The sequence below is a fragment of the Eumetopias jubatus genome, unplaced genomic scaffold (genome assembly GCF_037043125.1).
Source record: "Eumetopias jubatus isolate StellerSeaLion01/CBP00866 unplaced genomic scaffold, mEumJub1_p1.0 scaffold_16, whole genome shotgun sequence".
Lineage (NCBI taxonomy): Eukaryota > Metazoa > Chordata > Mammalia > Carnivora > Otariidae > Eumetopias > Eumetopias jubatus.
In genome coordinates, this window is record NW_028274822.1 from 66,496,088 (window position 1) to 66,516,745 (window position 20,658).

General features: G+C 61.1%; 2 protein-coding genes across 3 annotated transcripts; one reads left to right on the forward strand and one right to left on the reverse strand.

Annotated features, from left to right (window-relative positions):
* Positions 1 to 699: 699 nt before the first annotated feature.
* THAP7 (THAP domain containing 7) lies at positions 700 to 4,065 on the forward strand. The gene is made up of 5 exons (XM_028094941.2): positions 700 to 752; positions 925 to 1,004; positions 1,447 to 1,602; positions 2,167 to 2,307; positions 2,506 to 4,065. The coding sequence occupies exons 2-5, from the start codon at positions 925 to 927 to the stop codon at positions 3,068 to 3,070; spliced, it is 942 nt and encodes a 313-aa protein (XP_027950742.1). The 5' UTR covers positions 700 to 752; the 3' UTR covers positions 3,071 to 4,065.
* On the reverse strand, positions 3,954 to 20,074 carry LZTR1 (leucine zipper like post translational regulator 1). 2 transcript variants are annotated; one of them, XM_028094940.2, is made up of 21 exons: positions 19,815 to 20,074; positions 19,278 to 19,340; positions 16,238 to 16,294; positions 14,307 to 14,386; positions 13,845 to 13,953; positions 13,299 to 13,382; positions 11,970 to 12,027; positions 11,236 to 11,375; positions 10,123 to 10,324; positions 9,677 to 9,832; positions 9,426 to 9,536; positions 8,952 to 9,044; positions 8,674 to 8,769; positions 8,415 to 8,592; positions 8,035 to 8,204; positions 7,713 to 7,869; positions 6,797 to 6,923; positions 6,547 to 6,696; positions 5,851 to 5,956; positions 5,684 to 5,764; positions 3,954 to 5,407 (listed from the first exon to the last, which is right to left on the reverse strand). In XM_028094940.2, exons 1-21 carry the CDS (start codon positions 20,012 to 20,014, stop codon positions 5,291 to 5,293), a joined length of 2,535 nt encoding a protein of 844 aa, XP_027950741.1. In that variant the 5' UTR covers positions 20,015 to 20,074; the 3' UTR covers positions 3,954 to 5,290. The 2 variants fall into 2 exon arrangements, with proteins under 2 accessions (XP_027950741.1, XP_027950740.1); XM_028094939.2 differs by having other exon boundaries at positions 8,674 to 8,814.
* Between the last annotated feature and the right edge of the window lie 584 nt (positions 20,075 to 20,658).

Genomic DNA, 20,658 nt, shown 5'->3' on the forward strand with positions numbered 1-20,658 from the left:
AAAAATTTATCACAAGCAGAAGGGGCAGAGGAAGAGGGAGGGAGAATCCCAAGCCAGCTGCGCTGAGCGCAGAGCCCGCAGAGCCCGAGGTGGAGCTCCATCTCAGGACCCTGACAGAGGTCATGACCTAAGCCAAAACCAAGAGCCGAATGCTCAACCGACTGAGCCACCCAGGCACCCCTAGGCCTGTTTTTATCCCTAACTCGGCCGCCTCCCTGCCAGAAGGAACTCCAACAGAGCCTTCTGCCCATTACATTTTTCCCAAAATGTGATCTGTGCCCACCGCCCACCCATCCAATTTATAGGCACCTCTCCCAGAGTAAGCTGTGACCACTGCACTTTGTCAGGTTCTTTTGATCACGCATCCTGGTCCCTTTTTGTTCTCGCTGGAGTTTCCTTTCTTGCAGTCTAGTCTTTCCCGGGAGCCAGCATGGGTCCCAGAACCCTGCCGGTTTCCCGCTGCCGCGCCGCCAGACCCGTAGGCTGGGACACTGCGCCGCCAAGGGAGGCCGCTCCTCGGGTGCCAGGAGTTACCCCGAAAGACAAAGAGGGACCCCCGTGTGCGACGGCGCTGGCGTTCAGGGAGGCTGGGACCGCGCAGCGCGGACCCGGCGGCGACCTTACGCTCCCACCGCTTCCGGGGCCCGCCCCGCCCCTCCGACCAGCGCCTCGCTCTTCCGAGTCTCTATGGTACCAACTTCCACCGCGCGCCACTCCTCGCGAGACTTCGGCGGCGCAGCAATGGCGAGATCGTGAGTGCCGCTGACGGGAGTCAGGAGAACGGGCTGGGACTGGGCTCGGGCGAGATCAGGCCGGGGGAGACCCGGCAGGCCAGGGCCGCCTGGAGCGGAGCGGCGGCTGGGGGCGCAAGGCCCCTGCGGGCCTGGACAGCCGCCCACGAACAAGCTCCCGCCTCTTCCCCAGATGCCGCGTCACTGCTCCGCCGCCGGCTGCTGCACACGCGACACGCGCGAGACGCGCAACCGCGGCATCTCTTTCCACAGGTCAGCGCGCGTGCGTGCTTGCGCGCGAAGGTTCACGGGCGCATGCGCCCGTTCCTCACCTCTCCCCCCCCCCCCCCCGTGGAGCCACGATTGCGCTTGCGCCTTCCTCTGTTTGGCGCGAGGCTTGTACTTGTAGGTGGGAAAGGGTGAAGGGGGCGGTGCCGGTGCGACTGAGTTTAGTTGGGAGAGGAAGCACGGGAGATCCACGAGCCTGGGGCCTTCTTTTCTGTGACTCTTAACCTACTAGGTGATACTAAGGAAGTTGCTCTCCCTGAGGCCTCAGTTTCATTATCTGGGCTTGGGAGGACGGTGTTTACCCGGAGAACTGAAGGGAGGTCTGGTGGCGGCATGTGCAGGACCAGCCCTTGCCTCCTGGAGAGCTTGGGCAGCTGGAGCCCAGGGCTCCAGACACCCTGGTGCTCACTGGTTTGTGGCTCCGCAGACTTCCCAAGAAGGACAACCCGAGGCGAGGCTTGTGGCTGGCCAACTGCCAGCGGCTGGACCCCAGCGGCCAGGGCCTGTGGGACCCGGCTTCCGAGTACATCTACTTCTGCTCCAAACACTTCGAGGAAAACTGCTTTGAGCTGGTGGGAATCAGGTGAGCTCCCTTGGCGACCATCGCTGGGGCAGGGTTTAAAGCATCAGAGTAGCTGGCGATTGGGGCAGCTGTAGGGACAGAGGAGGAGGGTCCTGCAGTCACTGGCTGGGGGACAAGACAGACCTGGTTCCCAGCGCAGCTGCCTCTTCCCAGCTTTGTACCTCAGTGACAGGAAGACCCATCCCCTCAGGATAACTGGGCCAGTGACAAGGGAGAAAAACATTAGCTTTTTCAGAGGCTGTTGCTTAGAACCCAAGTCCTCCCAGCAAGTCCACAATGAAATTTTTCTTTTCATTGTGACCAACTAGGCTGGTCAGCCTAGTTCCTGTGTAGCCTTTCTACACCTTCACTTTGAGGAGTCCTGCAGGGAAGAGAATGGGTGTAACTCTACCTAACTTGGTATTCCTTAAATTAAGTGATTGCAACATGTCTACCCACCTCCCGCACTGCTAGCATGGGAGAACCTGATCCAGGGTGCTGGGGGCATGCTAGCTCTGTGCGCTGCAGGTTGCCCTGGATGGCAGTATGTGTTCTCCATCTCATCCAGGCTGCTTTCCCCCACAGTGGGTATCACAGGCTGAAGGAGGGGGCAGTTCCCACGATATTTGAGTCTTTCTCCAAGTTACGCCGGACAACCAAGACCAAGGGGCACAGTTACCCACCTGGCCCCCCTGACGTCAGCCGGCTCCGGCGATGCAGGAAGCGGTATGTGTGCTGTGGGTGGAGGGTGCCTTGCTCCCACCCCAAGTCTGAGAGACTGGGGTTTATTTAGGGTGTCTGCCAGCAGTCATGCTGGACAGGGTTCTGAACCAGTAGAGTGGGCTCGGTGGGCTGCTGAAGTGGGGTCTGGCAAGGCCTTGGCCTGGCCTATTAGTCTCTTTCTCTCTCTCTCTCTTCTCTCAGCTGCTCTGAGAGCCGAGGGCCCACGACTCCATTTTCTCCACCTCCACCTGCTGATGTCACCTGCTTTCCTGTGGAAGAGGCCTCAGCCCCTGCTGCTTTGCCTGCCTCCCCCACTGGGAGGCTGGAGGCTGGCCTCAGCAGCCCCTTCGCAGACCTCCTGGGGCCCCTGGGTGCCCAGGCAGATGAAGCAGGCTGCAGTGCCCAGCCCTCGCCGGAGCGGGAGCCCGACAGACAGCCATCCCCCCTCGAGCCACGGCCCGTCTCACCCTCAGCCTACATGCTGCGCCTGCCCCCCCCGGCCGGTGCCTACATCCAGAATGAGCACAGCTACCAAGTGGGCAGTGCCCTGCTCTGGAAGCGGCGGGCTGAGGCCGCACTCGATGCCCTGGACAAGGCCCAGCGCCAGCTGCAGGCCTGCAAGCGGCGAGAGCAGCGCCTGCGGCTACGGCTGAGCAAGCTGCAGCAGGAGCGCGCCCGGGAGAAGCGGGCACAGGCGGATGCCCGCCAGACTCTGAAGGAGCACGTGCAGGACTTTGCCATGCAGCTGAGCAGCAGCATGGTGTGAGGGAGGGGCTGCCGGCCCCAGGGCTGCCTGTTGGGGCGTCGGCCTCTTCCTCCCTTGGAATCCGCCTGGAAAGGGACCCAATCTGAGCTGTGTCCACCAGACCTGCCAGATGCCATAATAAAGTGGATTCTAGGAGGCCCTGCTATCTGGCTCAGCTGCGGCTGGGGCCCCTCCCCTGGAGTCTGAGCCCTCAGCTGTGGAGAGCAAGAAGTGCAGCTCTTGCCCGCCCCTCCTCATGCAACTCCTGGCTCCACAGGGTTTTCTGAGGGACAGGATGGTGTGAGCAGAGGCCAGGGGCAGCACCAGGAACCTTCTCCTTGGTACCTGAAACAGCCCAGACTCCCGCAGTCTCGTCTTTTTGAAAACACTCATGAAACCCAGGCTAGACTCCATTTGCAAGGACACCTGCATGGCTTCCATCCACTGGCCCAGTTTTGGCCCGGTCTGCCCAGAAGTCAGTACGGTACAGCACTTCAACCCCAGCCTGCAGACCAGCTACCCCCTTATCCCTGGGCCTGGCTTATCTGAAAAACGGACAAAGACAGCAATTGCTGACCTGGCGCTGTATGCTTGGCAAGTAGTAAAGGCCCAGCAATGACACTTCTAGTCCCCAGAGGTCTGGGAAGAGGTGGGGAAGCTTGGAGGCAGCCGTGGGGGCAGCAATCCCGGCCTCAACCTGAGTCCCTGTTGTTCTTCAAGTTGACTGGAATGTGGGCTTCCCTGCATCTGTGATGGTGGCAAACAGCTCAGGGTGTGGGGTGGTTTTAACTGCACACGTAACCTCCCTGCTGGGCTTCGGCCACGGTAGCCCCAAGAGCATAGCTGAATTCTCCCTGGTCCTGGAAAGTGCCACACAATGTTCTGAAATTGGCTTTCTAGGATCCTTGGTGTGTAAGTTCATTTATTCATATGTTTAGAAGAGAAAGTCAAGCGACCGGTTACAAGGGTCCACTGTAGAGCAGGGTTTGCGGATCATTCACTGGGGTTTCCAGGCTCACAGAGGCTCATCTTGCACTGGGCCGTTTCCTAGCTTACTGGCGGCCTTATGGACTCCCCTTGCCTGAGGGTGCCCACCTGCCACTGGGGTTCCCCATCCGTCCGTACACAGCACCTGAGACTCAAGGGCCGAGGAGAGGCAGGCGCCATGTTTGCGTGGGGGCACAACTGGAAGAAGGATGTGAAGGACTGTTTCCCCGAAAGTAGCCCCCTGGTAGCCGGGGTAGAAGGGTCCCTGGGATTCTTGTTGCCAGAAAGAAGGCAGAACAGTGCTTTCTGTGTTGGGGTGGACTCCCAGGGCCTTCTGTTGGGGGATGGGGAAGGATGCCGGGGCAAGGCAGCCTTGGGGCTCCAGGGTTCCCCTCGGAGGGGAGGGGCTAGCCTGGATTCCACCCCCACAACCGGTCACCCCAGATGGGGCCAGGAGTTGCTGACACGGGTAGAGAACTGGACAGGACTGGCCGGTCCCAAGCACTTGGGCCACCTGATCCGTCCTCAGCTCAGGGACTATGCCTTTGAGGTGTGTGTAGTGGATTAGCACTACTATGGTCTTAATGGCATGTCTATGACAAATACTTAGAGACAGATGGGGACCCAGGGGCACCTTCACTGACTTCTCCCTGGCGCAGCTGGGGGCCCTTGATGTGCACACAGTGGGGTGGGATCCTGCAACCCCTCTAGAAGCCTGGCCCAGGCCAGAGTGGCTGGCCCCTCAGGCTAGCTGACTCAGAGCCCTTCACACCCCCAAATTCATCTGGAGTTAGATTCCATGTGCCTGTTACTGTTGCCCACCCACAAGCTCCGGGTGATAGCAGGGGCCCTTACAGCAACCTTGGTGAAAGTGAGGGGGTACTGTGTAGCCCCCCCCCCCCGGGTCAGAGGGGCCTTGGCACTAGGACCCAGTGGCCAGATCCACAAGCCATGCACAGTCCCTGCCGGATGGGCAGCCCCACACCAGCTCCATGGTGGGCTTTCCCACTGCTGGGCCCTGGCTTCCCACCCATACCGCCACCTGAGAAGACGGTTCCACCTGGGGGGCCTGTGTCCTCAGCAGTGAAATGGGGCAAAGGCCCCATGTCCCCTTTCCCTTTGAAGGCTCTGGGCAGCCTGCCCCTTGGCTGGCAGGTCCAAGCACTCTGCCTCGGGCCTCAGCGTGGCCAGTGTAGTCTGCAGTGGGCAGGGCAGGCATGGTTATTCTCGAGTGGGCCAGCACCGCGTGGGCCCTCAGATGTCAGCACCCAGCTCCGCACACTGCTTGTCGGAGATGTGGGAAGCCAGGGAGTCTATGATGTCAAGCAGCAGCTGCTGGCTCAGCGAGCGCAGCGTGGGCAGCTTGGAAACCTGCAGGAGGCAAGCAGAAGGCCCAAACGGGATGGGACCGGATTCACGGGAGGGTCAGGGTGGGCTTCGGGGTCTCCCCAGAGCTCCACCAAGCCAGGGCACGGCTGACTCTGAGTGGAACGGGGTGGCCCCTCTGCTTGGCTCACCCAGGGCCCCCTGCCGCAGGAGATGAGCAGCTTCCACGCACCCCACCCCGCACCTGGCCAAGGCAAGGCCAAGGGGAAGTGGCTCCTGAAGAGGGGTGGGCGGCGAGCGCGGGGCTGGGAGGGCCCTGACCTTGGTGAACTGGTGCACGATGATGTGCAGGCAGTGCCGCTTCATGTCCAGCGCCTGGGTCTTGTCAGCCGCCTCCAGGATCTGGAACGGCAGTTTCCCTGAGGGGCTGCTCCCTCTCTCACCCGCCCGCCCAGGTTCAGGGAGGCCCGTGGGCACCACCGAGCTACCTGAAGTACGTTCTGCACTGTCACGTTCATCTCTAGGTTCTGCTTGCAATACGCCTGCAGCCGGTTGTTGTAGAAGCCATAATAGTAGGGGGCCGCAAACAGGTAGCTGGGGGCTGGTTAAGGAGCTGCCGGCCCAAGGAGCTTGTCCTCCCGCCACCTGCCCATCTCCCCTGGGAGGGTGCAGCTGGAGCCCCAGGCCCAGCAGGGGCGGAGGAAACCTGAGCCCCCTCCTGCTTGCTCAGAACAAGGAAACCCACCCCAGCACAAGGGACGGACTGGGGCTCCAACTCGCTCTCTACACGGACTCTGAAGTACTTGGGGTCGAAGGTCCTAGTCCAGACCCAAAGAAAACGCAGGAAGCCTCTCCCAAGAAAACACCCACGTGCCCGTTTGCAGGACAGACCATGGCCTCACAGAGCACGGAAAGGCATCTCACACCCAGTTCAGACCCCCAAGAAGTGACATGATCAGGAATCCCTCCATAGCGGTCTACTCACCTGTCACACACAACGCTAACCAACCCCTTCGTCTGGGCAGTGATGAGGGTCAAGAACCCACCCACCCCTCCTGGCTGCAGACCAATCCGTTCAGGGAACCCCGGAAGAGCACCAGGCACCAGGGAAGCCAGGCACAGCCTGCCAGTCTCCAGAGCTGCCTGAGGTGGGCCCTGGGAGCGCCCCTGGCGGGGGAGGATGCAGAGAGTCCTCGGGCGGCATGTTGACCTCACCGTAGTAGATGTAGCGCAGCATGGACTCGAAGGCCTGCCTGCTGGGCACCATCTCCCCAATGGAGATGTTCACCTGGCCATCCTCTGGCATGAAGGACCGGAACATGGCCTCGAAGTAGCTGCAGACAGGGGCGGGGGGAGTCCTGGCTCTTAGCAAATGCAGGCAGGGTGGGGGCCTGCCCGGCCCCGCCACCACATACCCCCCACCCACCCACCCACCTGGAGCGGGCGGCCAGGATGGCCTTGTGGGCCGGTCTCGGGTGCCCATCCAGCAGCAGAGTGATGTCACAGAACTCCGCACCTGCTCCCTCCAGGTACGCCTTCATGTCCTGGATCAGAGATGTGCCTGGTGGGGAGGCCAGGGGGTAGTGTGGAGGGTCCTTGAGCAGATGCCTCCCGCCCCCCAGCAGACCCTGAGCCATCGGCCTCGGGGCCCTACGGGCACTGCTGCTTGCACATCTGCCCATGTTGCTGCCCTGAACAAACCTGCCCCTGGGGCCAGAGGCCCTACTCCGGCCCGCCCCCCAGAGTCTGATCTGTGAGCCCTCCTCCCTGCCCTTGTGCTTGAGCCCCCTCTGGGCCTGGCAAGCACTGTGTCCCGCCACGTGTCACCCGGGGCCAAAGGCCAGAGGCAGCACAGGGCCCGGGGAGTCAGGGGATGAAGGAGACAGTGCTGTCCCTTCCCGGGCTAGGTGGGGACAAGGGAGGCACCAGGAACGTCTGAACTCTTCGGACGCGCTTACCCCCATCAGGCCCCCCAAGGGCGGGCGCGCCTAGAAGAGCAGCTCAGTGACTAGTCACTGTGACCTGAGCACGCTGCTCCCGACGGAAGCCCTCAAAGCTGAGGTCAGTCAGGGAAGCCACCCTTGCCAGACAGGGGCCCTGTGCCAGTCTCAGGAACCGGCTCAGGAGACTGCCCGTCCTCAGGCGCACAGCCGCGGTCGATGCCTGTGGGGCGGGGCGTCTTCCCTCCAGTGAGCTGGCTGGCTGCCCCAGCCCGAGCCCCAGGAGCACTCCGGGTCCCCTGCGCCACCCCATGCTGGAGGCCAGGCAGGTACTGCTGTGGCTCCCGTCTCCACCCAAGACGAATGCCATCCCTGTGTGCTGCCCCCAGGGATGGGGCCTGGGTCCCTACCGATGTCCACGGGCTGTTCTGAGGGGGCGCGGGCAGGCGGCTGCTGCTTCCGCCGCACGATCTCCACTATCAGTGGGGAAGAGAGGCGCTCAAACTCCTTCATCATGATCACCTGGTTGAAGTGGGACTCCTTCACCACGAAGTTCAAGCAGTGCTCCTGGGACACACAAGCCGGAGCAGGCAGGCAGGGTCAGGCCATGGCCGACGGGGCAGCAGCCTGGCTGGGACGGCCTGCAGTAGGGGGCACAGGGGGCCACTTCGGGGGGCGGGGGGGGGGAGTTTGGCAGCGGGGAACAGGGGGTTGTGCCCCCCGGGCCCGCACCTTTAACTGGCCCAGTTGCAGCCTGGCGGCGCTCTCACACACAACCAGCACGTTCTGCAGGTCCACGGAGGCCTCGATGTACTGTCGGCACAGCTGCTCCAGGCGGCACAGCTGGAAGCTCAGTGCCAGCTTGTACACGTCCATGATGAGCAGCACGTCCTCCACATGGCCTGCAGCCAAGAGCTGCCTGAGCCTCGGGGACGTGGGGAGAGGAACAAGTGCCGGGCAGGGCAGGAGGGAGGACAGGGTCCGGGGCTCTGGGACGTCAGGCAGCAACTCCACCGCACGAGTGGCCATGGGTGGTCATGGCCCCCGAGCCTCGGGCTGCCCACCTGCCCCCCTCCCCGCTCCCCCCCCGCCCCCCCCCCCCGGCAGCACACCTTTCCGCGGGTACTTGATCTTGTCCGTGTAGAGGAACTGCATGAGCACTTCGAAAGGCCGGGCCTCAGCCTCGCGGATGGCCACGTGCAGCAGGGGCGGCCGGGCCCCCCCCACGGCCCCCCCCACGGCCCCACCAGGGACCTCCCTGGGAGCTGGGGCTGCCTCCTCCTCCAGTTTCTGCAGGGAGAGGAAGGGGAACTCAGGGGCGCCCCGTGGATGCCGCCGCCCTGGCCGGAGGGGCCTGGGCAGGCACCTCACCTGGGCCAGCCGTTCCCGTGCCTGCACGATCTTCCTGCGGAGCCAGCGGCTTCGAGCTGTGACAATGGCCACGTGGCCCTGCACACACTCCTCCTTCTGTAGCAAGAATGACGCCTCGGTGGGGAGCACGGGACCCTCCTCCTGGCAGGGATGGAGGTCCGGCCAGCCCGCGGAGGGGGTCTGGGGCTCCAGGCACGAGCAGGAGACCGGCCACACCTCGGTGCACAGCCCCCACCCTGCAGCATGGCGGGCAGGCTGGGCATGGGGAAGGCACCCACCTCGCCCAGCACAAACTCCACGTCGCAAAACTGGCGGCTCTCCCACAGACGCCCGTAGTCCTCATGCAGCGTGCACTTGGGGTAACAGGAGAACTGCCAGAGGAGACCCCAGTGTTCCCACGGGAAGCCACCACTGGCTCAGGCCCTGCCCTCCTCTGGGCCACACACCTCCAGCCCAGCTCAGCCCAACTCCAACCACTGGCCCAAGCCTGCTCCCAGGCCTCTGCGGGCTCCACTGTGAGCCCCCAATGCTGCGCCACCCACCCCACCCTGCACGGAGGTTCCTCAGACTGTCCTAAGCCTAGAGTCCCCTATCCCGTCTGCCTGACTCCTCGGGTGGGCTGCCATCCCACCAGACACAGCCCTGAATCTGGTGTCTCGGACAAGCCCCCCACCCCCACTGGGCTTCAGTTTCCATCATCTGGGACCCGTCCACCCTGGCTGGCCCCCCTGCCCTCAGCCCATGAGCCCCACCTGGAACCGGTACATCTCCCCACTGCGGATGTTGTTGTCCACGGTGCCCCCGAAGATGTACATGGCGTCCGAGATCACAGCGGCTGCATGGAAGAGCCTTCCGCTTGGCAGCTGGGCGGAAAGGAGGAGGGGCAGATAAGTAACCCCAACAAGTACTTCTCTGAGCCTCAGTCTCCCCATTTGTGAGAGGGGCTGACCACAGGACTGGCATGGGGGCAGTGATGGAGAGCAGTCAGGGCGCCGACCCTCACCTCGGAGGCCGGCGGGGCAGGCTGCTTGGCTGTGGTGGTGCCAAAGTCCAGGCCAAAGACATCTCGGGACTTCTTGAAGCCACCCCGCTCCTCAGAGGCCAGGGCAGGCGCCTCCTCGGAAGCAGATGCTCGCTCTGGCACCTCAGCCCCGCCGACCTGGAGGGGAAAGACATGCGGCCATGGGACTAGTCCGCCAGGGCCAGGCAAGGCAGCACACACCAACCTCCCGGCGACCCTGTTCAAGAGCGAGAGGTTTGGGAGGGGCGGAGCCACAGGATGAGGGCCCTCGCGGCATGGCTCAGAGGGGGAGCCGGCAGCAGTCAGGGTGGGCTTCTGGGAGAACATCCTCGGCACCGTGCAGACATGACGGGAAGTGTTAAAAGCCCGCAGGCTGCGAGAATGGAGAACAGGGGCCCAGGGTGGCCACCGTGCCTGGCAGCACGCACCTCACTGTCGGAGCTGGGCTGGACGACCTCCCAGGTCTGGAAGTCCACATCATAGCAGTGCAGCTCATTAGGCAGTGTGTTGTCCGCCGCGCCCCCAAACACGTACAGGTGGCGGTCAAAGGCCACCATGGTGTGCCCGTAACGACGCTGTGGGGGGGGTGGGGAGCCACGAAGCAGGTGCTCCGTGGGGATGCGTGTCCACCTGGGGGCACGTGACAGTGAACTAGTGCCAGGGTGGGGGCTCCTGCTCCCCCATGGCCTCCACCTGGGTCCTGAGGCCTCCCCACAGCAGGCTCCGGGCTGACCAGCCAGCTCAAAGGAGGGCCAGAGTGCATACGCCCAATGCCCCTCATCCCCTTTCGCTCTGGCACCAGCCCTGCCTGAGCCCCCTTCTATCCCCGAGCCTTAAAGCAGGCAGCAGCGGTGGCCCACTGTCCCCCCCTGACCTCTCCAGATCTGTTCCCGCTGGCTCTGAGCCCTCTTTGTGGCCCGCCGCTGTGAGCACTGAGGCCAGGATGGAGACGCAGGCCTGCATGCAGTGTGGCTCTCCTCTCAGGCCCGGTCAGCCCGGGGCAGGAGAGCTGGGTGGGTGGCAGCAGGATTCCCCCTGCCTGGGATGTCCTGAACTTTCTCCTTCCCAGCCCACACCTCTGGCCTCCAGGGCAGCTCCAAGTCCCCTCCCAAGCCTCTCTGACCTACAGCAGAAGCTCCCTATTCCCTCCCCAGAGCCAATGCCCAGCCTGCGCCACCGCCGGAGCTCGGTCCCCATCACGAGGGCTGGCCTGCAGCTAAGGACAGCATAGGCTGGAGGCTCTCAGGGCCTGAGCACCCCCCTCGTCCTCTGCCATGGTATGAGATCTATACCAGCCACATTTGTTACCGGTGGCACTGACCAGGTCATTCGCCGGGCAGGAGCCATCCTCCACACTGGACAAAGAGGACAGCCGAGCCCCATCTTGCTCAGACGCAGCCACACCCCAAGGGGCCTGCTTGCACAGTTTGAGGGCACCCACATCTCCTCGCTCCTCGCTCCCCGGCCCCCCCAAACCCGGCCTGCCCTGTTGTGCCACAGACGCGGGTGCCCACCACGGGTCCCACCACCAGGGTGCTCACGTCTTGTCCTTGAATTCGAACTGGAAGAGGTTGTTGGTTATCTTGGCTCCGCTCTGCCCCGAGAACACAAACATCTTGTCCCGGCACACGGCCACTGGGAAGTTGCAGCAGGACGGCGGGATCTCGCCGCTCTGAGCCACCTGCGGTAAGGGAAGGCAGCTCAGCCAGAGCCTCCCGAGACCCGGTGCTCGGGGTCAGGACTTACACTGCTGAATTGGGACTACTTTCACTCCTGAAACTTCTTCCGTGAATGAGGGTTCATAGATTAATTTCTGTAGAACAGCGTGAAGCCCCACTTCGCCCACCTAACATGGGCCCAGTTTCTAACAGTTGATGCTAAAAATCATCACTACAAGGGAAAGACACCCCAGGGGGGAGACAGTGGAGCAGTCAGACAGATCGCCCAGAAAGAGCAGCGAGCAGGACACCCGCCAGCAGGCTGAACTCGCGGTGTTCAAATACGGGTGGATTCTACCCAAGCTGCCCAGTCACCGGATGTGCTGCCATCAGAAGCCCAGAGCCTTTAGTCACTAGGTAAGTGCTGCGGGAATCGGGCAGGAAGTTGGCAAGGAGGGTGAGGCTGAGAACAAGGGCTTTGGCAAGGGGAACAAAGCAGTCCCTACCCCGGCCCCCCCAAGCCCCTCACCTCCCTGCCTCCCCCACCCCACTCTTGACCCCCACATCCCTCACCTCCCTGTCTCCACTGCCCCACCTTGGCACCCCAAACCCCTCACCTCCTCCCAGCATGTGAGCTCGCGGTCCTGGAGGCCAATGGTCCACATGTCGTTCAACCTGCATTAGGACAGAGGGGGGTCAGGATCTCCACAGCTGGGGCTGATGGCAAGGCGGGCCTGGGCCCGGCCAGGAGGGATGGCTCCAGGGAAGGACACATCACGCAGGACTCTGATCAGGGGCCTAGGGAGCAGCCATGAGGTGGGAGCTTCAGGGCAGGGGGGCTGCACTGAATCCCTGCTATGTGCCCCCCCAGCCCAGACAGGAATGCATGGCCTCATTCCCAATGTCCAGCCAGCGTGGCAGGGTCCGTCTCACTCAGCTGACCCCTGGGGCTCGGAGAGGACTTCAAAGAGTCAACACTCGCAGAGACCACCACTAACATTGCCACCACTTGGAGCTGCTGCTGCTGCTGCTGCTGCTGCTTTTTTAATTAATTTTTTTTTTAGTAATCTCTACATCCAACATGGGGCTCAAACTCACAACCCCTAGATCAAGAGTGGCACACTCGGGCGCCTGGGTGGCTCAGTCGGTTAAGTGGCTGCCTTCGGCTCAGGTCATGATCCTGGAGTCCTGGGATCGAGCCCCACGTCTGGCTCCCTTGCTCAGCGGAGAGCCTGCTTCTCCCTCTCCCTCTGCCTGCCACTCTGCCTACTTATGCTAGCTCTCTGTCAAATAAATAAAATCTTTAAAAAAAAAAAGAGTGGCACCCTCTTCTGACTGAGCCAGCCAGGCGCCCCACCCCTTGGAGTTTCTATGCTGCTGAGATGTTGGGGAATGAGCACATGCTACTTTTATAATCAGAAAAATACAGCAAAGCTCAATTTCCTAAAATGAGGAGAAGGCCTGGTACACGGGCAGGAGCCCTACGTTGTCATCCACAGGGGAGGGGCTGGGTCTGAGACCTGCGGCTGCCGCCACCTGCTCACACAGCCCCTCAGGGTCCCTCCTCACTGTGGGCCTGAGTATCTTCACCCCAGCAATTCAGGGGGCCACCCCCACCCCACAACTCTGACGACACCCAGCTATGACACCTGTTGCCGTGGAGACCAGCACAGTGGCAAAGAGCTGCACAGACGTGGGCCAGACCTGCTGCCCCCTTGGACACCCCCAGGAGGGGCCTCCGGGGTGCCAATCCTTCTAACCTCCGTGGGCTTGGGCGGGAGCTCTGCTCAGTTGCCCTCCACCTCCATCCCCTCACTCCCGTGCACGACACCACCCTCCGGAGATACCCCAGCCTGAGCCTTCGCATGCCAGGAAGGCCCGCCCCGGGCCTCAGGACACTGGCGGGGCTGCTCGGAGGTGGGGTGCTGGGGCTGGGCACCACCTACCTGGCGTTGCCATCATAGCCAGCGAAGATCCACAGCTTGTCACTATACACTGTGGCACCGTGGGCGGACCTGGCGACTGGCAACCTGTAGCGCGAGGTGGGGGGGTGAGGAACGAGGCCACCCAGCACAGATGGGAGCCTCACAGCCCCATAAGGCCGGCTGGGACCCCAGGACTGCCGCGCCTACATCTGCTGACACCAGGGCTCTGGGGATGCCAGCTCGGTGTCATGAGGCTGAGCTCGCGAGGCGGCACAGGGGGATGAGGAATTCAGATGTCCACGGGGTAAAGCCTTCTCCCAGCCACACCAAAATATCAAACAGTGGGGTGTGGGGGGGTGGTCCTGGCAAAACAGGACCAGAGAAGCACCCATCAGCTCTTTGAAAGGAGAGAATCTAAGGGCAGGGAGGAGGCCTCAGGCAGGCACAGCTGGGAGTGAGCACAACTCAGGCCTTTCTGGGCCTCAGGCTCTTCTTCTGTAAGGCTACAGGGGACCCAGTGCAGTAGCCATCAGGACACCCCCCAAAGGTTTCAGCGAAGTTCCTCACCGTCCTTCAATCTTCCACTCCGTCCACTGGCCAGTTGCAAACTTATATTCAAAAAGGTCGTTTTTATTCTTCAAGTTAGAATTGGAATAAATGTCCCCAGTGTAGCCCCCTGGGTAGAGAGAGGGAGAAACTGTCAAACCCAAAGATAGCATCTCAGAGGCTTCAAACCCCAGGAGGTGGGGGCAGAATCTGGCCTCATTTAAGATGTATTCAGGGACTCCCTCCATAAACCTTGAGGAGCACCTCCTGCCTGCCTGACTCCTTACTAGGCTCTGGGGACACAGAAATGAGCAGAACCCTGTTCCCTGCCCCTGGTGGAGTGACAGAGGAGGGAAGTGAGCCACCCTCCCGCCCAGTCACAGGGGGGGACCATTCCAACCCTGCAAGATCGGGACAGTTAGGGAAAGGGGCCCCCAGGCCAGTGCAGGAACCCAAAGGCCCTGGAGATGAGAGGCATCTCACCGAAGACAAACATGCTGCTCCCATAGACAACGGCCGAGTGGTGGTAGCGGGGGGCCGGCGGGGTGCCAGTGGTGAAGGCCCTGGTTGCAGGGGAAACAAGGCACGGGGGGGGTGGGTGGTCAACAGGGGTCAGCTAGCTGTGCAGTCCACACCACACAGGGCAGCCCCTGCCACCCCCAGGATTCCTTTCATTTTTGTATTTTGCAGGCAGTATCTATCTCGTTATAGAAACTTTTTTTTAAAAGTTTTTTTTTAAACTTTATATTATTTTTATTTTTTTTTTAGTAGGCTCCACGTGGGTCCAGCATGGAGCCCAACACGGGGCTTGGCCTCACGACCCTGAAATCAAGACCTGAGCTGAGAGCAAGTGTCGGATGCTTAACCGACTGAGCCACCCAGAAGCCCCTCATTATAGAAACTTTGAACAAAAACTGCTGACAAGGAAAAAGCACAAAACCAGCACTAAGGCTTGCCAGAAAGCACCATCTATACCTTTAGGTCACCCCCCGCCCCCCCCCCCACACACCTCTCCTATGCATATTGATGCCTCTGTATTGTAAATGGAGTCATGTGGTAGGTATTTTGTAACATCTGCTTTTTGGACTCAACAGCCAGTGCGCCTTGGGCCTCCCGCTGCTCTGGACTGCACTGCACCAGGGCACATTCAGCGGCGCTGGGTCCCACCCGCAGCGGCCGGCCACATGCTTTCCTTATTGAACTAAAAACCCATTTATACCGCTTTCCTGGAGCGGCTCCTTTTCAGTGTTTTGTCCTTAAGCAATTGTTAGTAAAGGATCGTACAGTCTTTAAGGTGATTTTTAACATTAATCTGTAACTACTGTCTATGTTATAAAAGCAAGTGTGAGGGGCGCCTGGGCGGCTCAGTCGTTAGGTGTCGGTCACGATCCCAGGGTCCTGGGATCGAGCCCCGCATGGGGCTCCCTGCTCGGCGGGAAGCCTGCTTCTCCCTCTCCCCCTCCCCCTGCTTGTGTTCCCTCTCTTGCTGTGTCTCTCTCTGTCAGATAAATAAATACAATCTTAAAAAAAAAAAAAAAGAGCAAGTATGAGAGGAACGAGACCTAAACTTCTATGGCAATCCCAGCGCTCAGTGACGTCCACCTCCATCAAAGGGGGGCAGTGAGACCCCACCACAGAGGGGACTCAGCAGACTGGCGGATGCACACAGAGCTCCTGCCCGGAGCATGGCACCCGAGGTGACGCGGTGGTTCTGTGCGCCTCCTGCACAAGCAGATGGCAGAGCTCAGGAGGAAGCCCGGTACCTCCTAACCCTGGGGTCCCCTTCTCCACTCAGCTGAGAGCTGCCCTCTGCGCAGGGCTGGAGACTGGAGCAGATGCGTACAAATATGCCGTGCTCAGAGAGGGCAGGTGTCTCGCCCAAAGCCACACAGCCGGGAGGGCCATCTGTGGGAGGCGGCCAGGGCTCGCATTCGGCCCACTACCCATGTGGGGTACTACCCGGGCAGAGGATGGGCCCCACAGGGTCACGGAGGGGAGGAGAACCAGTGTTGCCAGCCCCTGGGAAGCACCCTGCAGCAGCACAGGGTCGGTCCTGGAAGGACCCATCAGCCAATCCCCCGCCCCTCCGACCCCGGCCCCAGTGTCACCTCCCATAGCAGCTCCTGTCCCAGGAGACAGGCCCGGTGACTGAAGGGCTCTCCGGAGGCAGAATCTGAGGACCAGTAACCAATCAAACAGATCCCCATAATTAAGAGGACTCAGAATAATCAATCTGAGCTCTGGACTAGGAAAGGAACCCAGAAGAGGGGAACACTAGGGGCCACTGTTATCTCCTCCTTGAAGCTTCTCTCCAGCTTTCCCCAGCATGACTCTGTTGGCAGTCAGGGCCCGGCACCAGGCTACGGAGTTCTGGGGAAAAGGGGGGGTGGGGCTGGGGCTCAGAGGCCACCCACCTGCACCAGGAGCAGTCCTTCACGTCGAACCGTAGGAGGTCGTTGAGCATGGTCTTCCTGAAAGACAGCCAGGGACAGGTGGGGTCAGTCCTGGGCTGGTCCCGGTCTGCTCTCCAGGACCCAGGAGACGGACACTGCAGCCCGGGGGTGGGGCGGTTGTGGGGACTCAGCCAGGGCCAGGCAACCAGCCGATGCCCAAGGGACCGGGGAATGACCACAAAGGACGCTCCCCAACTGGTGCGGGTACCAGGGCGGCAACACACATGGGACCCGCCTGCCTGGGGTCAGGTCCAAAACATGATCCTGGCTGCTTGAGGGCTCACACCTCACGGCAGGCTCCAGAACTGCCACTCCCACTCCCACTCACATGTCTCAGCGCCCCCTTCTCTGAGGCTGTGCCACCACAATGCAGAGCTTCCCACATCTCAAGGGGGGGCGGCTTTCCGCCTCTCTGATCTTCCTTCCACCTCTTTATTGCAAAGCCAACGTAACTACATTCAAGATACAATAAAATGGAAAACAAATCCACTGGCCACCTACCAGGACCTGCATGTTACCACCCAGCCCTTGTCAGTAAGAAGGAAGAAGGGAGTCAGCCAACAGGAGCCCAGCACCCTTACAGGCCAGGCCTGTATAGGGTACCTCCTGCACCTCTCCCTTAGTCTGCACCAGGGGGCTGCGCTCCCCACCTGCATTTACAGGGGAGGAAGGGGCCCGGGAGATAAAGGGCGTGCCTAAGACCATGCATGCAGTCAGGAAGCCAGGAGCTGGGAAGCAGAGATGTGACTGTAATTTCTCCCCTCTCCCATCTGCCCCTCCTCCCCCTCTCCTTCTCCCCCCTCCCCCTCCGGGACAGCGCAGGAACCCATCTTTCTTTGTACCCAGTCCACCTTTACAAAGTTGCACCCAGAGTGAGACAAATCTGTATCCTGTTTCTTGGTGCCACAGTGTAGCAAAAGTATTTCTGCTTGTTGCTATACAGTTGCCATGCCAACTCGACCTGCTACAGAACACTGCTAGGGATGCTCCCCCTACTGCCCTGGGCTGGACCCCCGGCCTTTTCTGGTTTGGGGGATTGTCATCAAGGCTGCGGTGAACATCTGTGGGCAGATGTCTCCTCCTATTTCATTCCTTCCTGGGACATGCATTTATTGACTTGTCCGCGTGCTGGGTACAGGTCCCGTCCGGGGAGGACACAGATAACAAACATCGTGTGCTCTGAGATAACCCTGAGATGATCTGGGCGATCTGTGCTCTTACCATGGAGCCAGCAAGAGGTGCAGAAGGGGAGGGGAGGGCCGACGGCTGGTCCAGTTGGCCCTGGCGGTCGGGAAGGCCTCACTCACAGCAAATTCCGAAGAGGGGCAGGAAGGGGTGGGAAAGACGGAAGAGCCAGTACAAGGGCCCGAGCAGGAGATGCTTGGTTCACTCAGAACACAGCAAGGCACTGGTGTGGCCCAGCGCCGTGCAAAACAAGGGCAGAGGAGCAGGATGGGCACAAGTGTAGAGGGCCCCGCGGACCACCAAGACAGCTCGGGCTCCTAATCAGAGGGAGGGGAGCCATCCCGGGGTTATGTGCTGAGAAAGAACACACTGAGACTTGCATTTCCAAATGGATCCCTCTGACCGCTCATGGGGAAAGACACTGTGGGGGAGACAGGCTGGAAGCCAGCATCTGTGCCGGAGGAGACCATCCTGCCCAGTCTGCAGGTCCTCATGGGCTCCTGTGTACCCCACCAGCTCCAAGTCAGCGCCCCACCCCCCACCCCCAGGGAGTCCTGAAAGTCCTGAAAGGCTGCAGAACCAATCAGAGGCCGGCCCTTCTGGGCTTCAGGCCAACCCCTCCAGGAAGGCTTCCCTGCCCAGTTGAGAGGCAGGGACGGACTCATGGGCAGAATCGGTCAAGTGCAAATACTGCATCCGCAGTACCACCCAACCTCCATCCTGAGCCCTTCCCAGCTTTGTGTTCACTGACCCCCAGGAGCACACTGCCAAAGCAGGGCATATAGCCGCCCCACATACAGAGGAGGAGACCAGGGTGCAGCTAGTGCGGTTAAGCCACCTACCCAAGCCCAAAGTCACAAAGCTCTAACTTGAACTGAGCCCGGTCTATCCAGGAGACCAGAGTTCATGCCTCAGCCCCACATCTAGCAGGCTCCCAAGACTCCCAGAGCCCTGGTGGGCAACCCTGGCCTTTCCTGACCACATCAACGAATGAATGGAGGGAGGGCAGCCCTACCCAGACTCCAGGCCTTGTGCCATTCTGCATTCCCCAACCTCCGGGCCATTGCCCATGCTGATCCCTGGGCTTGGAACACTCTTCCTCCTTTACCTGATTCACTCCGACTTATCTTTCAGGTCATCAACCCCTCCAGGAAGGCTTCCCTGCCCAGACTAGGCCCCCTTCTCCTCTCCAAGCACGTCTGCTATGCCCACACCCAGTACTTAACATGGCCCAGCCCATGATAAGAGCTAAAACAGCTCTTTCCCTCTGGGAATGGGTCTTAGGGGAACGCCATCTGAAGGAACCAGCTACACAAACCAAAGGTTTAGCTCAGCCATTATCTTTCACCAAAGGAGACCAGCCACAACTTTAGCGGGAACGTTCATGGGATGGAGGTGTGCCCACCAACAAAACACGCGGTCATTGTCAGGGAAGTTGTTTCCCAGGAATTTATAGCAATGTGGGAAAACCTTTACAAAAAGTGGAAAATATGGAAAATAAATAAAACTGTCCTCTAAACGCTGCCATGTGTAGCATGCTGATAAAGCCCCGAGAGAAGTGCAGTGAAGGAAAAGTGTCTGGGGAGGGTGACAGCCAGGGCGGATGTGTTTCTTTCAAGGCTGTGTCCACTCACTCAGAACAAGAGGCGCATTTCTGTGTCCCAAGCATGTGCTACCCACTGAATGCTGTGCCGAGGGTCTTGAGGGCAGGGCCTCTCACATGGAGAAACTGAGGCTGAGCACTTAGCTAAGCCAGTCAGAACCACCATGTTTCTCCCTCCCTGGTCCAAATACCCTGATGCTCATGCTCACTCACCCATTGTCTCCACCAAATACATAGATGGCATCTTTATAGGCCACCACTGTGTGCTTGCTGCGCCTGGAAAAAAAAAGAATGGATGGGTGGCAGTGAGGCTGGGACCCTCCTGGGGGAGGAATGACCCTAAGCACCCAGGCTGCTGTAGAAATGAGGTAACACCTCTCAATTGCCAAGATCGAGAGAGATCCCGAAATTCCACAAGCACCCCAGGACCACCTGTATACGGGGACCCTGACACTGCCCTGGGACTCTCTGGACTCCGCACCCCACTGTAGAGCACCTGGGACCCCAGCTCCAGACCCACAAACACAACTTAACTCTAGTACCCTGCCCCAGGCCACCCCGCTCCCTGACTCCCTCAGAACCCCCTCCTCTGTCCTCGACATCATCCTGGACATCACCACTTCCTCCCCACCCCCCATGACCAGATCCCACTCTTGGACACCACGCCCCGGCCTCGGCCCCTGGACCCCGCCCCGGGACCGCCTCAGAAACCGCCCCCCCTTCCCCAAGAGCCCCTGAACTCCGCCGTACCGGGCCCCCACGAACTCGTCGCAGGGCGGGAGGCGCCGCCAACGATGCACTGTCTCGAAGGGCCCGAAGTTGAGTGTCAGGTACTCAACACTGTCCGAGCAGCTGTGGTCAAAGTCCACGCTCGGGGCTACCTTGGACCGCGCGCTGCCTGCCAGGGCGCCGGCCCCGATCGGGCCTCCCGAGCCCCCCGGCCCAGCCATCCCGGGTCCACGCCCGATCGGCCACCGGGTCCGCGGGACGTGCGGTCACCGCCCCGGGCCACCCCGGGGGACTACATTTCCCGGCGAGCCCTGTGCCTCCGCGCCACACTTCCGGCCTGCGCCGCACTTCCCGGCCAGCTTAGCGCTCCTCGTGACTCCGCGGGCCAGCGCAACCTCTGGGAAGCCGGGAGTGTGTGACCCTCTGGGAAGCGTTTCCCACCAAGTACGCGCACCAGATTCCCCCTTCCAGTGAAGGCGGCGTCCAGGCTCCAGCCTCGTCCGGACTGCACTTCCCCGGCGCCGGCCAGGCCCACGCCGCCCGGAGATGGGCCACACTTCCCGGCATGCCCTGGTTGCCCGGGGCTCGGCCTTGACCGTCCGCCGCTCTTCGGATCCCGGGTGGAGGGTTCCGGGCTTGCAGCGGCCTAGGAGGGAGCGCGACTATCCCCTTCCTGCCTGCGCCCCCACTTCTGCCCCCTGCGTGTCCCCCTCGGCATTCCTCTTGACTGGGAGGCAGAGTGGCACAGAGGCTCCTGATTCTCGTTCTTACTTACTAGCAGAGCCTCATTTTCTTTACCTGCGAAATGGGGATTCAGGGAGCTCTGGCTGCCGTGAAAAGCATGGGCTGTCTCAGGACCCAGCTC

Excerpts from the sequence above, each read along its gene's own strand:
- LZTR1 (XM_028094939.2), bottom strand. The coding sequence starts at position 20,014 with ATGGCTGGGCCGGGGGGCTCGGGAGGCCCGATCGGGGCCGGCGCCCTG. Across the intron at positions 11,376-11,969 it reads AGCTCACATGCTGGGAGGAG|GTGGCTCAGAGCGGCGAGAT; the intron begins GTGAGGGGTTTG and ends CCCTTACCGCAG. Across the intron at positions 5,957-6,546 it reads ATGCCGCCCGAGGACTCTCT|CTACCTGTTTGCGGCCCCCT; the intron begins GCATCCTCCCCC and ends ACCAGCCCCCAG.
- THAP7 (XM_028094941.2), top strand. The coding sequence starts at position 925 with ATGCCGCGTCACTGCTCCGCCGCCGGCTGCTGCACACGCGACACGCGC. Across the intron at positions 1,005-1,446 it reads CGCGGCATCTCTTTCCACAG|ACTTCCCAAGAAGGACAACC; the intron begins GTCAGCGCGCGT and ends GTGGCTCCGCAG. Across the intron at positions 1,603-2,166 it reads TTTGAGCTGGTGGGAATCAG|TGGGTATCACAGGCTGAAGG; the intron begins GTGAGCTCCCTT and ends TTTCCCCCACAG.